The 16,036-nt window shown below is 34.4% G+C and overlaps 2 protein-coding genes across 6 annotated transcripts; both read right to left on the reverse strand.

The window, feature by feature from the left end:
- Nucleotides 1–1,951: 1,951 nt before the first annotated feature.
- LOC132034745 (L10-interacting MYB domain-containing protein-like) lies at nucleotides 1,952–4,672 on the reverse strand. 2 transcript variants are annotated; one of them, XM_059425114.1, is made up of 3 exons: nucleotides 4,519–4,672; nucleotides 2,988–3,347; nucleotides 1,952–2,749 (listed from the first exon to the last, which is right to left on the reverse strand). In XM_059425114.1, exons 2-3 carry the CDS (start codon nucleotides 3,345–3,347, stop codon nucleotides 2,234–2,236), a joined length of 876 nt encoding a protein of 291 aa, XP_059281097.1. In that variant the 5' UTR covers nucleotides 4,519–4,672; the 3' UTR covers nucleotides 1,952–2,233. The 2 variants fall into 2 exon arrangements, with proteins under 2 accessions (XP_059281097.1, XP_059281093.1); XM_059425110.1 differs by having other exon boundaries at nucleotides 2,988–3,386.
- A 6,782-nt stretch (nucleotides 4,673–11,454) lies between these two features.
- On the reverse strand, nucleotides 11,455–15,643 carry LOC132034760 (uncharacterized). Of its 4 annotated transcripts, none has more exons than XM_059425129.1 (8): nucleotides 15,449–15,643; nucleotides 15,247–15,351; nucleotides 14,400–14,486; nucleotides 13,695–13,745; nucleotides 13,379–13,472; nucleotides 13,205–13,289; nucleotides 12,869–13,101; nucleotides 11,455–11,960 (listed from the first exon to the last, which is right to left on the reverse strand). In XM_059425129.1, the coding sequence occupies exons 1-7, from the start codon at nucleotides 15,584–15,586 to the stop codon at nucleotides 12,936–12,938; spliced, it is 726 nt and encodes a 241-aa protein (XP_059281112.1). In that variant the 5' UTR covers nucleotides 15,587–15,643; the 3' UTR covers nucleotides 11,455–11,960; nucleotides 12,869–12,935. The 4 variants fall into 4 exon arrangements, with proteins under 4 accessions (XP_059281112.1, XP_059281106.1, XP_059281124.1 ...); XM_059425123.1 differs by having other exon boundaries at nucleotides 11,455–11,995; XM_059425135.1 differs by lacking the exon at nucleotides 11,455–11,960 and adding an exon at nucleotides 12,002–12,756.
- Between the last annotated feature and the right edge of the window lie 393 nt (nucleotides 15,644–16,036).

The following is a 16,036-nucleotide window of genomic DNA, read 5'->3' on the forward strand; positions in this document are numbered from 1 at the left end:
AATATTATGGGTAGGTGAATTAATTTCTAATCCCCTCTATTTCAATCAATTAAAATATGCTTCTTCGTCTTGATTAATTCCCACAAAATGTATACCTATATAAATTATGACACGAGTAATTTAATATACGCGTTTGGTTTTAAAATTTGTGTAAAAGATGATTAATACGGTAATAAGTAGGATTAAAGAAAAAATGCCATATAGAATCACAAACGCTATTTGTGAATGATTTAATTGTAAAGAATGATGTTTAGTAATTTTTAATTATACGAATATGATGTTTGGTCATTTTTTAAGAGACAATAAGAATGTTCTTAATTTTAGCGAAATATATCTCGAAAAATAGTGTAATAATTAGCGAAAATATTCCAAACTCGTTTTCGGGGAATCTCCACGACTGAGAAGCATAGTGAAATTAATTAAATAAAAAGGAGGGCCAAAATTGGGTGTCAACACGTTGGAAGTTCAATTGCTTCAGTGATGGCTGGTGTAAATGTGAGGGAGAAAAGAGAAATGGGTTTGAGTATTATTTCTTTGGGTTAAATTAGTTTAGTGGGTCGGGTCGGGTTAAAAGAGACATCTTTTCTTTTTTTTTTTTAAAGTGAAATTGGGGAATTGAGATTGATTTGAGGGAATCCGTTAAAGGGAGGGGTATTTTTGTTAACGTTCATAACAGCAGGAGTATAAATCGCTCTAACTTATAACGGAGGACAAATTTAACTAATAAATGAAAGTAGAGGGGTATTTTTGACCGTTTTCCCTTAAAGGGTGACCGGTTTCCCTTAAAGGGTGCTAATGTATTCTTTTTTCTCCTCTTATTCCTTTTTCCTCTTATTTGGTTGCAATACTGGTGGCCCTCTTCTGTGTTCAACGGTTTGGTACAGACAAAGTGGGCTATAAATCTGCTCCAGCCATAGGAGTTTGGTTTTTATTCATAAGTGGCATTGGTCTATACAAACTCACTTACAAACCAAATTGTAACAATAGACCAACACCGCTTGCAAAAAACTCACATATACCACTGTGAAGGGTGGCACCTTGCAGTAAAAAATGATCCAGATACAGGGTAGAATTCAAAGGGATCAGGAGCATACTAATTGTTATCCTTGCCATTCTGGTGCAACAACAAGAAGCAGAAAAGCTCAAGCAAAAGAAGCCGGAAACGGCATTTAAAGAGGTTAGAAGAAGGCTTAACCTTTGGCTGTTGGAGTTCAAGTATGACCCAATTCTATACCTAAAACCTCTAATATCAGAAAATGCAAGAACCCCATGGTCGTGATTGAGAGAGGAGCAAAAGGTGGATGCAATAAGAGCAAAGACCGAGGATGAGACGGCCAAGTATGACAAATTAGGCAGTAAGTGTAACATGGGTGATGACTTTGAATAATCTCCAGATGATTTTACTCGTACAGGTACTGATGAGGGGTAGCAGGTACCCGGTGGAATAGTTGAGGTACGCACAGACTGACCGTACACCACTAGTATAAAAAAAGTATACAGGTGGGTTTGCCACATGCGTATCAGGCAGTGACGGATTTCATCGATGAGTGGGCACATGCATTTGAGTCGATATATAATAAACAAGCTAAAGATAATGATGAGGTGCACAATGTTACCTTGGGAGACAGTAAACAGTGTGGTCCGGCAGTCACACTAGAAGGAAGAGTTTGTTTTGACTTGACGTATATATCTGATGAGCTAGAATTCATTGAAAACCTGGTAATGCAGATACTCTGAAGAGTGGATTACCACTGGTAAAACGTTCTGACAGAGTATAGTTGACGATGGTGGCTTTGATTATTTTTGTGCAACATAAGCTACTGGGGTTTGGCGTCAGAGGATGTTATTAGTTTAGAAGTAAGATTTAGCTTTGTTCAGAAAACAGTTGGTAACTTCCATACTGGTTACAATGAATAAAAACAATGCCACATTTCCATCCGAACGCATGATGAGGGTGCTTACTTTTTTAACAAAAAATGCTCCATCGTGCAGCAAGTTTCAACTCTCTGCCTAAATTTAATCCCATAGTTGCCAAATTCTGAAGTATATATTCTTACTCCTAGTTGTTGAAAAGTAAAAAATGAGAAAAAGAGATAGAGAGATGGTCAAAAGAGATAGAGAGATGGTCTATACATGAAGCTTCCAGCTTTGTAAAAACCAATAAATGAATACTTCAGATAGGAGATGGCTGCTTACTTGAACATAACAAGATTAGTTGGACTAGTCCTTTAAACTAGGGAGGACCAGAAGTTTTGCCAATTAACCAGGTCAGCCGCTTCTCAACTTTGAGAGATAAGAAAATCTCCCTAGCTGCATGATTGTTGAAGAGATCCAAAGCAACATAATACACTTGGTCATTGACACCTTCCAATTCATCCAAAGCTCTAATACAGTCGGTTATGGAGAAATTATCGTTGCACTTCTTAAAAGCAGATGCTCTAAGTCTCGAAGCAGCAGCCATCTCAGATATAGCTCTTGCAATAGCACCGTCAACCCCCTTCCCCCGCCCTCTCTTTCGAGATATATCAGTAGGTGAGCTCACAGATTGAAGAATTTCTAGCTCATTGGAATCTGGACCTTCTTCAGACTCTGAATATGACAACTCTTCCTGTAATGAACCAGAGAGAGGGTCCTTGTGCATAGTAGATCCATTATATGTCCCTCTACTTCCAGAATCCGCAAATATCACGGTTAGTCCCTTGTAAAATGGGCAGCCTGTGTTCCTTAAGGTCTCCGCATCTGGATGATCCTGATTAGTACATGTCAAGGGGGGTTTTGGCATGAAAAATATAGATAAGGTAAACCGTGATCCATCAATGAATTACTTGGGCAAAGATAAAGGAAGTCTAGTCTGGTTCACAAGAATCTTCAAGGGATTGGGATATATAAAAAATAAAAAAAAGAAAAGGAGAGTTCAACTTGCAAATAGAAAAGTGTGTCCTAGCAGCTAAAGTATTTCTTTCGGAACAGAAAAAGTGGGAACGAACCTTGATGTACCGGTCCCAAGCTTCATCTGTTGCTGTTATTAAACCTGTAGTTTCATCCCATTCGAAATCAGTATGTTCAAGTAGCAACTTTATAGTAGCAAAAAGCTTTCTTAGTGCAGCATATCGATACTTCAATTGATCCCTCTCCCACGTCAGACCGGTTCTTTTTTGAAACTCATCAGAAATGCATTTCCAACCCTTCTTACTAAAAGACTTGTTTTGCTTATGCCCCTTGTGAACTTCGTCTACCATTACATTCACCATTATTATGGTAAGAGATGTGGTCCACTTAGCTCTACACTGGGATTCTCGCTGCTGCACAGTTAGCTGTGTTTTCGAACGAGAAGACCTCCCAGCCATCTATTTGATTGAGCAAAAATAATTACAGCAGTATTGCACCTAACCACGACAAGCAAGATTGGCTCAGAGAAAACAGAAATTCAAGCTTGGAAATTTTCGTTTTCCTTCATATCAGTTTACAAGCTCAAAAGAGGCATTTAAACATCTTATTGAACTTTGAAGTTCATCTTATCTTAAGTAAAAGATTTTTTTTCTGCAAAGATCAACACATGTATCACCAAGGACAATTGCATTGAGAATTTAGTATTTACCTAAGGGTTATTCAAAGAGTAACACAAACTACCAGGGTTCAGAAGCTTGGACTTCAACAGGAAGTTTTTATTAAAAGGAAAAACGGTAACCTCTAGTTAATCAAGAAACTATGTACCAAACACTAAAGAATACCCTCTTCTTCATCTCCTTAAAGTTTTAATTTTTCATGCATACACAACTGCACATATGGGTTCCGCAGAACCAAGTAACTTTGGCTCAAACGTTGTTATGTTTAAAAATTCATTTAATATATATAAATAATTTATTCAGAACCCAGTAAACCAAAAAGAATTCTAGTTCAGAACCCATAAACTAAAAATACTAGCTCCACCTCTAAATCAGCCTTGGACCTAGTACAACAATTTGCAATTTCAGGGCACTTTTTACCTTTTTCATGAGGAATCACGACTACCGAAACTTTTACTAGAAACAGAAATTTCCATTTGGTAATTTAAAAGCACCAAAATACTTTTTTCCCAATACATAAAGCTCTAATACATTCAAAGACCTAAAAATCTAGTGACCAACTTCAATCTGGCCATTGGGACACGCTAAATGTTAATTACACTAAACACTCGTGTAATATGACTCAGTTTCCAAGTATTTTAAAAACAAACACGTTCCCCCCATACTATGAAAAACCTACAGTTACACCCCCATTCTACAATTCTAACAACTTGTGGGTTTGTCCTGTAGCAGTGAACAACAATGACAGGGCTATAATTGGAAATTCCAACAGCTTGAAATTCCATACAAGTCTCTTTGGTTCATAATAATCAAATTAAACAACAATGATAGGGCTATAATTGGCGACCCTAAAAAATCTATGACTTGAATTAGCGAAAAAAGAAGAGAGATTCTGTGATTTTTATATGAATAATGCAACGAATGAATAATATATGGAACAGAGAGAATTTACCTCTGAGGAAAGCGGGCGGTATATTTCTCGTACTTACGCTACAGTAAAGAACTGGTTTTCCCCTAAACGAGAATTTGGGGCATCCAAACAGGGCATAGCCTTTTCTCCTTGTGCGGGATCAAGAGAATATTTTAGCTGTTTTATTTAGAATTAATACCTATAAAACACCCTAAATTATTTATGTTTTGTCAGTTTAATACTTAAACTATGAAAATGTTATTGTTATCCCCTAAATATAATATTTTCTATTTAAATTCATGCGGTGCCAAGTAATACTGCCTCCGTCTTAATTTATGTGGCACCATTTGACTTGATATGAAGTTTAAGAAAGTTTTAAAACTTTTGAAATATGTGATATTAAACAAGTCTTATATAAATGAGTGACTGTAAATCATCTTATAAAGTTAAATTATTTTTAAATATAGAAATGTGATATTCTTTTTGGGTCGGATCCAAAAAAATGATGTCACATAAATTGGGTCAAAGGGAGTTTGAAAAGTGGTTTCGCTCTCTTTGTATGAGAATTAAAAAAATAGGCCCGAAAGACCATTCATGGCATTTTCCATTATTTTATATTCTTATTTGTTATTTTTTCTCTTCGAATCTTATTCATTTTTTTTAATTCTTCAAATCGCTACATCTTTTTGCTAAGAACAGTAGATAGTTGAATTAATATAGTAAAATATAATTAAGATATCATAAAAGATTAAATCTAGCTAAAAATCACGGCTATATCTTATCATAACGTAAATTCCACTTAAAAATATAAGTCTAAAGTACCAGTAATACTAAATAATTAATCAGAAAATGTACATTAAAGCGTAAACAATTTTTTTCATATTTGTTCTCTCTTCTTGGCTTATCTAAATTTATTGATTTCTTCTTCAAATTAGAATATTATTTTTTAACAGTAAATTTAGTTGAAAACTCATCTTTTACAATAATAGTAAAATATAATATTAATCAATAACAGTTGACCTAATTCAAATTAGAACAAAATTTACTCAATAATAATAAACATAATTAAAAAACTTAAACATTAAAACATACTTAAAATAAAAGTTATGCACTTTATGATTATGTCTTTTTAATTGAGTCTACCAGAAGAAAGAAAAAATAAAAGTTAAAAATTAAAAATAATTAATTTTAAAAAATAATGTAGAGTGTCACATAAATGTTTATTGACCTATTTTCTAGCCCTCACACACTACAAAAGAGTGAGACCACTCTCCATATCACTTGGCACTAAGCCTGTTAACCGGTTTAACCTAACCCACCTGTGAAGGTTAGGAACCCGCCGCTTCCGGTTAAAAAATCCGAAACCGTTTAACCTGTTCGAAGTTCACGGTTTGAAACCTCAAACCGGAACCGGTCCGGTTAAAAACGTTCAAAACCTTTTTTTTTTTTGTATTATATATATATATATTATAGTATTTATTAGTATATTGTAGGTATAAATACATATGTTATACAAGTTTATAAGTAAAGTTTAAATATTTACTGACTAACAAAGATAAAGAAGTCAAGAATACGTAATATACGTGTATACATATATATATTAAGTTATATGCTTAAGTTAACACTATATACTACATATACCTAAAATATAGTAAGAATATACGTATATATATCAATATACGTAGGTTATATAACTTATATATATATAGATATATGTTTAAGTTATATACTATAATACTTATAACTTATATATTATAACTTATGTTATTTATAGCTTAATTGTTTTCTAAGTTTATAAATTCGTATATACGTATATATATATATATATATATATATATATATATATATATATATACCTAAAATATAGTAAGAATATACTTATATATATATATCAATATATGTATCAATATACTTAGGTTATATAACTTAATATATATATAAATATGTTTAAGTTATATATAACTTATATATATGTATAACTTAATATATATATATATATATATATATATATATATATATGTTTAAGTTATATACTATATATACTTATAACTTATATATATATATAACTAAAATAACTAAAATATACTAAGAATATACTTATAATATATAGTATATATATAACTTAAACATATATATATATATTTCAAGTATATAACTTTCTAGTTTTTAATTTAAGTATATTCTTAGTATATTTTAGGTATATTCCTAACTTTATAAAAGTAAAAATATGAACACAAGTAAATAGAAGAAAGCTCAATGAGCCATATATTTTATTCATTCTTGGATAACATTTATTTGCAAGTTGTAGTTTTTTTTAACTTACAAATAATACATGAGTAGTATAGAAAATTAGAAATAGTCGAATAATAAAATCACCAATTTTGAACCATTTCGTTAATTTCCTCCACATTATATTCTCATGGAAATATCTTCAAAGTCTTCCATTTGGTCCGGTCCACTAGCTATCAAATCTTCAATTTCTTCCTCTTCGCCTTCCTCCGCTTCTAAGTTTTGGTTGCGTCGCTCCGATCTAATCCAATCGCGAATGCACACTAGTACTTGCAAGCTAAAGCCGGATAATGAATGTCTATGGTCTCCAATTTTGTCTTCCTTGGCTAAATGCGCTCTCCGAAGCCACGGTTGATACTTGAACCGTAAGGATATCTCGAGCCATTCTTGAGAGTATCGGATAACTTGCCTTGTACTTCTTCCACCATGCTAAGACGTCCAAGTCATCCCCTTGATATCCACATTTGGCAGCATCTAAATAAAAGTTATATTCATCAAAGTTTGCACTAGAAGAAGAAGTTACGTGAATGTAAAACTTTTAAACCCGACAAGCCCTTTTTGCTACTCGAGAAGTAGTAGGGCGTGGAGCAACGGGCGTAGCACGTTCTTCCAAACTACAATAATGAGTAAAAAAATTTCTAAACTCATCATCAATAGCGACTTCGCTTGCCTAAAGATGGTTGAACTCCCGCTTCAATTTCTAAAAATGTATAAATTTGACCAACCAAATTTTTAGTATAAGACATTTTTAAACAAGGATTTAAAAGAGAACCCAATATAAATAAAGTTGGGATGGGAAAAAAATACTTCTTAAATTTGATTATCATTTCAAAAATAGACACTTGATAACCGGGTTTATGTTTATACTCTTGTAAAACTCTAGCTATTTCCGCTAAGTAGGCTAAAATTTCGGTTACCGTGGGATAGAATTGTCTCGAAAAAGCAAGAGTTGCATTATAAAAAATTTCTAAGAGCTCAACACATTCTTTAACATCTTCCCAATGCGAAAAATTTAACCAATCATCACTATCAGGATTATATTTGTTGTGAATTTGTTGTATGGGAATCCTATACTCATATGCTTGTTGTAGCATAATGTAAGTGTAGTTCCACCTAGTCTCAATTTCTACTTGAATTTTCCTAGGTCTAAGGTTATTTTCCACACAAGCATTCTTAAAATCTCTAATTCTTCCCCTATTAGCATTACAAAAAAGAAACGCAACCGCATTTCTAACTTTTTGAATAGAATCGTCAAAAAAGTCAAGACCATCTTTAACAATTAAATTTAAAATGTGACAACTACATCTCACATGAAAAATATTTTTTAGCGAAGGGTTTAATTCTCTCTTTAAAAGACCAATCGCCTTTGTATTATTAGAAGCATTATCTAAAGCAATACAAAGTGTTTTTCTATAAATGTTAAAAAATCTCATAATAGTAGACATTGAATCCGCTAGAAATTTTCCATCGTGACGACCTTTTCCTTCATCATATAAAAGTTATAATTCTTTTTGCATAACCCAGCTTGCCATCAACCCAATGACATGTAATAGCAAAAAAATCTAACTTGTTAAGACTAAGACCCAAATCAGCAGTAAGACAAACATTACAATTTAAAGAATTAAATACGTGGCGCAAATAAAATCTATATTTTTTAAACAAATCTATAACATCGGCTCTACAAGTACTTCTAGGAATACCCTCAAATAACGGATTATAACAACGTTAAATGTAAGTAACAAACCCCATACCCGATGGAAAGGAAAATGGTAAACAATCATAAGCTACCATTTTAGCTATTTCTACACGCTCTTTTTTCTTGTCATACTTAAAATTCCTACCGGTTCGTGGGTCTATCGTCATTTGAATCCCCCCCCCCCCCCACCCCCACATTTGAACCCGTTTGCTCTCCCCAAACATCCATATGTTTGGTTCTCATATGACCATTTAGTGTACCCGTTCCACCATCCTTACCGCTCCGCTTAAAACTAAATACTTGTCCACATAGGGTACATGTAGCTGATTGGTTTTCCCTATTCTTAGTCATAAATTTTCAAACTTTAGCTGTTGGCTTACGAGTTCTAGGCGGTTTGTCTTGTGTATGTGATTGTGCAGGACATGTATCTCCTATGGGATTTTTGGGTTGTGTTTCATCATCATCATCTAAGTCTTCATTAAAAGTGTCGGTAAAATGTTGTTGCATTGCCTCATGACCTAAAAGTGGATTATTTCCTCCAACATTAATACCTAAATTAGGTGTTTCTTCCACAAATGTTTCCTCATTAAGCCCACGCCTAACAATACCACTACTACTACCGGCATCACGTCTTAATCTCTTTGACATTATTAAATAGAATTAATTTAAATCACAACAAATTAAATTGCTAGAATTAAATTGCGTAAATTAAATTGCGAAAAATAAATTGCTAGAATTAAATTGTGAAAAATAAAGATAGAGTTGGAACGAAGGTACCAAATTGCCGGATTAATTTCCAACAAAGTGAAGGCGGCTAGAATTGCAAATCCACCAAAATTATTTTGATTGTTGCAAAATCACCAACTCCACCAACAATATTATAATTGCAAAATTAATAATTGAAACTATAATAAGACTTTGTAATATTTATTTGAGAGAAATATAAAGTGACTAATTATTGCAAAGTAACTATAATTGAGAGATTGAGATTTGACAGAAAGAGAAGAGTGAATTGGTGTGAATTAAAATGAAAATGAAGAAGGGTTTATATAGGGGTGAGGGATGGGTTAAAGTGTTAAAAAAAAGTTTAGGGGGGCCAAAAATTAAGTATTTGACCGTTTGGCAACTACTATTTTTAAAACGGACCGTTGCCAACGGTCCAATTTTCTTTTCAACTAAGCTATTTAATTTTTTTTTTTTTTTTTTTTTTAACCGTTAAACCGGGGGTCCGGTTCCGGTTTCAAAATGGAACTGTACCGTAAAAAAAAATTAACGGTTAACGAACCAATTAATCGATTCCCCTGCTCCGTTCGTTTTACCGGTCCTGGGCTCCTAAGCTTTTTAACCGTTTAACCGAACCGGTTGACGGGCTTACTTGGCACTGCAGGAAAATTTTAAAAGAAAATATTATAGTTTAGGGGTAATGCAACACCCGTAGTTCAAGTATAACTTGAATAGTTTAGAAAATGTTTTAGCTATTAACTCTCTTCTTTTAGGAACCCACAATCCTCTATGAATTTTCACTTATACCCTTAACTTTTCATGGTAGTGAAAATGGGCTGAGATTACTCTTTAGTCATTTCACCAATACATGATTTTAGACCTTTTGTTTTCCTTTTTCTAATCGAATTATCTATAGTTTGGATGACTCATAATTCCATCTTTAAGTTGTGAAAAATATATTTGATATTGCTAAATGTAAAACATTCACAAAGTTAACGCGAATAACATTAGAAGATCATTAAATTTTAAAGTAAAAAGATGCAAATTTATTCTTACACTATTTGATTTGTTTTACGTTTACCTTCCATTTAGCTTTTGATCCATAAAAGGCCCCGCACGATTAATTACGTTTCATATTTGTCCCTCCCTCTAACGATTGTCCAACTTGGCTCTAAGATTTGCCGCATGGAACTATGAAGACAAACAAAATATCCAAATTTTCCCTACAATATCAAATTGATTTATATACACCCTTGCAACATTTTGAGGCATGTCCCTGTGCAATTGAAAAGATAATATACCTCTGAACACTTGAAAATTCAAATATATCCCTACGCAGCTTGCATTGTACTGACCAAAGCATACTAAATTCTTCACGTTGGAAAACTTTAACAAAAATAGATATCTGATTCACACAAAACACTAGATATGTTCAATCTCTGACCCTGAATTCCACCATTCTTTTCTAAAGGAGTATGACTTTGTAAAAGTTCAACAATACACCCATCAATTTTCCTTTATGATCGATATATGTACCGGTTGGGCAAGCAACGCAAGTGGGTACTAGAGATAGCGTAATCAGATATATACAATTATATGCTCTCATTACTTGATTTAGAAAGGTCACGCCTGAAGTCCCCTTTTGGTTAACCACTTACTCGAGTCATTTGACCCTTTCTCAAACTTTGTAATTAACGAAAAAGGAGACTTATCATACAAGCCATTATTAAATGCATAATGGTATTAATATATGAAGATTAACCACTTTGTTTTTATAATTGTGGTATCTGAACCAACTTGTGAGCACCTCGACTATTCTATCGAGTACATGTTACCTCCTAGCATAGGTAACTTTGTCCACCAAGGCTTGGGCAAATGGCAAAAAATCACCCAACATTTTTTGTCTCTAATATAATTTGAACCCAATTCTCCCATGATTTTCACGCACTTCATTAACAGCAAGAGCACATCCCTAGCTTTGAAGCTTAACCACCCTAACACATCATGCAGTACCAACAAGGGAGAAAAGGAGGTGGTAAAAAAAAAATGCCATGCCTGGTTTCAATCAGTACCCTTTGGCAAGGTTCATTAGGCTGCAAAAAGGTGGGCAGACAAAAGTAACATGATTTTTTCAAAAAAAAAATAAATAAATAAAAAATAAAAAAGTAGCATGATATATCTAACCTATAGCAGATATGCCTGCAACCAAATTCACTATTTTAAACCAACCATCTCAAATCAACATATTCTAAAGAAATAACACTTTGGCCTTCTTCCTATAAATAGCCTTTGCAATTCTTATGTAGTTGGCATAAAGAATCAATGACGTATTTTGTACCATGTTTTGAGCTCATTACTTGTATTCACATGTTCTAAGGCCGAATACACTGTCAGACAAGTCGTTGAGGAGGCCACAAAGGACAAAAACAGTGCCTGCGGCACTACTAAGGATGCATTTCCATGATAGTGTCAACTGAGTACACAACTGCAAACCATATTCAATTACAACAATCCCATAATGGTTAAACTTTCCCACATTTTCCTTCCCCCATTGCTAAGTAAATTCTTCTTTTTATGGGTTTATCTCCCTTTTACCTTCTTAAGGGGCTGTGATGCTTCAATTTTGCTGAACTCCAAGGAGAACCTGGCAGAAAAAGATGGTCCTCCTAATATTTCTTTGCATACATCCTATGTCATTGATAATGCGAAGAAAGCAGTTGAAGCTCTTTGCCCCAGCATGGCAGCATAGTCTCATGCACAGATATTTTAGCCTTTGCTGCGAGAGACGCAGTAGTGACAATAAGTTTCTCCCTAGGAAAAGCAGACAGAAAACATATAAAGAAGACAGCAATGCAGCAAATCAGTTCCTTCTACTAGTAATTACTCTAGATTCTAGAATGCCTAAAAGTGTAGATAAATGGGATAACAATTGACGAAGTCATATTCACAATATAAAATAGGAGAAAATTAAGAACTCCCTGTCAATTAGCATTATCGCATAAAGTTATTTCTTACTTTCTAACATGGTAATACCAAAATGTGTAAACACGATCAATGCTACATTCTACCAGCTTAATAAAGTTGATTTGCTCTGGTGGGCCTTAGTGGGATATGCCTGAAGGAAGAAAAGAGCATGTCTGCTGAAACATAGGAAGACCCATGGATCCTTCATCAACCACCTTTCAATAATGCTATACAATAAGCTAATTCTCCAGAGGAAGAGCTTGTTCTCTTCAGATATCAAGCTCTGTTAAGTACTCCAAAAACTAGAGAAATGGTTAACAATTTTGCTAGCTCAAAAGCAGATTTCTCCAAGGTTTTTCCAATTCTATGATCAAGATGAGCAGCCTTACAGGATGCAGGGAGGTTAGAAAAAATTGCAGGAAAGTTTAACTGATTTATTCAAAGTTAATTCTACTTTTATCTATCATTCCCTGTATTATCTTAGTTCATTTATTGAATGCAATAATTAGAAGAAATAACAGGTCTTTTCGTAAGACCTTGCTTCACTAATCGCTTCTGTTTGATATGCTATGCACAATAAGTTGATCACTAGTTATTTACATCGAAGCCTGAAAAATTACAAATTATGGTATCATTTAGGAATTAAAAATTGAGGAAAAGACTGCAGCAAAGATTACTAAAAATGTTATATAGTTGACAAGTAGTGGATAACTGACTTACAGTGGAAGAAGTAAAATACGTCAGCAGAACCTAATATTTGGCACCATCGCGCTTGAATTCAGTTACATCATTTTTTCTCATCTCTGTTTGTTGTGTCCAAAACAATCTCAGCCAATTGAATGTTACCACTCAAACTAGACGTCTTGTATGATGGCATGAATGAGAACCCATCAAGAAGCTTAACACACTTCAGGCCCCATTTCACCATCAAGAATCCAATTAGGTGATGCCCACTACACATGGTTAAGTTGGATCATCTATACCTCTGAATGGCTAAGTACACAAGAAAAGAGTCCTCAGCTGAACCTAAAGAAAGAAAAGATGATAGACACGTACCTTCTGTTGTGATATGTAGTAATAAAAACGGATGATGGACAACTCTGGAGTAAAAATGCCACAGTTGCGAAGAGATCATCGAAGGCTTGGTAACCATGCAAGATAGACATTTCAGCTAAAGTAGACAGATCCAAAAAGAAGGAAAGAACAAGATAAATAAAGAAATAATCCTACCACAACTGTCATATAGGACATCAGCTCCAAGGATAATGTTTGGGCACAGACAGAAGGTTTGTGTATCCCACACACCCCATGTAAGTCCGTGTACCTAGAAGATAAAATGAATAAAACACTTCAACGAAAGTACGGGCAATGTGAAAATGGAAGACCTCAACTAGATATCATGCACAAAATAAAGCCAAGAGAGAAGATCTTCATAAAGCCTACAGAGGAATGACAAGCAAAATGGACACAGATTAACCCTTATAAACAAAATACGTCATGTGGAATGACAAGTTGCATATATAGCAAACAAAAGCGTGCAGATTACCTTGCACTTGATATCATTTAAGTCGCACTGTCTTCTCATATGAGTAAGCACCTGTATATCAACAGACAAGCAGTTCTGGTAAAACTGATAAGTATCTTGCTGCTTATGTGGAAGTTCAAGGTGCTGACAAATAAATTCTACAAAATGTTGAGACAGTCTTACTCAGGATAGGTACTTCCTACCCTACCTACTAGCATATTGTTTAGTAATTCAATGACATCAATCACCACTGCAACTTCAGATTGTTATTCACTAATACTGAAGCAGCAGATGAGTGTGCAAGAATAGGGTCAACGGCAGCTCTATTTCACATAAAGCATCCCTGGACAAAATCTACAAGTTAAAACTCAGAGCAGTCCAACAGTTTCTGTAAGCATATTACTTCGAGTTACCAACACTGTTGTCGGCACACCTGATTTTTCATGAAAGGCCTCAAAAATACACCAACACTCCAAGGTGATTAAAGAATAGGTAGGCAAAAGAGAGAGGAAAAAAGAAAAAGGTTTTCCTTTATAATTCCTAATACTGCATTCCTGCTGTGCAACATTCTATGCTCAGTTCTTGAACCCAATTTAGATTACCAGTAATATAGATATGTAATATGTTCACGGTTAAGTAACCGGGTTCGAGCACTATTTCAAGGACTATGATCAAATAATGAAGTCTCAATTCAGTGTCTATTAAAAACTACTTTCAAAATCACACCTCTGATCTGTTTGAATCGTCAGTCAGCGTCACATCTGCACCCACTTTTGCAGCAACCAACCCAGGCAACGAAGTCCCTGCCCCAAGCTGTAAACCATATGATGAATAAGAAGAAGTCAATATAACACTAATCAAACTAAGACTGCACAGTAAGCAGAGTAGGGATCAAACAAACAACAAATACTGCTATGCTTCAATCCATATCTAGTTTGAGTCAACTATATAGATTTTTAAATATGGTGCCAATTCAATATAAATTACTAACTGGCTTTACAAATAGAGTCACTTACTCCAAGCATCCTACTTTTTCTGGGTTTAAGACCAACAAAAGGAAACTACTACACCCTCCGTCCCAAAATAATTGTCGTTTTAGCTCATTTCACGCCCATTAAGAAAAATAATAGACACGAGATTTAGTTTACTAAGTTACCCCTATTTATTACTAGATGTTTCTTGAGAATTGAGCACTATTAAGAAAAAGAGGTAGTTCTTTAATATAAGGGCATTAGTTGGAAACAATTATTCTCACTGTCTCAATTTATATCACACATTACCTTTTTAGTCAGTCCCAAAAAATGATATATTTCCTTATTTGACAACAATTTAACTTTAAACTTTGCCTTTTGCACTTAACGAGATGATTTATAACGACACAAATATATGTAGCTTGTTTTAAAATTGTCTTTTATTTGTTAAACTTGATGCTCGGTCAAACTACATCACATAAACTGGGACGGAGGGAGTAGTATTTCTTGTGTTGAATATCACTCATTTTGGGACGGAAGGAGCAAGTCATAAAATTTCAAGAGCAGAAGCGCAAGTAATACAACAAAATAAGGTTCATTACCTCAACTACGTTAGCGCCGGTAAAGCGGGATCTCTGTTGCCATATGTATTCGGCTAGAATAATACTGCAAGGCCATACGAACAAACCGTACTCGTCTTTCATGTTCTACTTACATGCCAAAAACGAATCAGTTAATATTGAGTTCTTTCTTCTTGTTTTTGTTCGCTTTTGAAACTGAGAGATATAAAAAGAAAAGAAAGACCTCGATGATGGTGACTGAGAAGCCATCGTCGGTGTCTTCAGAACTTCCGAAATGGTGGCCAGAAAAAGTAGTCATTTCTGCTTCTTCTTCAGCAGGAGACTTCACCGCCGGTTCGCCGTCGTACCTGTTCGATTCCATGCCGCTTTAATTTGTACTCCTTCCGTGCACGTGACTTGTCACACCTCTTAACAACAGAAACGGGCAGATATTTCTAATATATATAAGTGTGAACAGGGGCGGAGCTACAACCATCTAAGGGTGGTCACGTGAAAATCGTTCGCGTAAAATTATACTACAGATATAGGTTAAATTCTTTTAAATATTAGGACATATAGAAAATTGCACACCCTTGACACAAACACAACTTTTAGTCCAGCGGTGAAGGGTGTGCAGAGATGCTTTGTGTCTCGTGTCTTGAGGTCCAACCTGCGCTCATTACATCATGAGCCTTTTTTCAAGGCAGTTTTGCTTGTTTAAAATTAATTGACAAGTGAAACATAAAGGTCCCTAATTTTCAATGATTATCTCTCTCCCTATTCTCTCTTTCGTCCCTTTTTATTCTTTGAAAGTCTCTCATATTCTTATCAC

The sequence above is a fragment of the Lycium ferocissimum genome, chromosome 2, assembly GCF_029784015.1.
Source record: "Lycium ferocissimum isolate CSIRO_LF1 chromosome 2, AGI_CSIRO_Lferr_CH_V1, whole genome shotgun sequence".
In the NCBI taxonomy this organism is placed as follows: Eukaryota; Viridiplantae; Streptophyta; class Magnoliopsida; order Solanales; family Solanaceae; genus Lycium; species Lycium ferocissimum.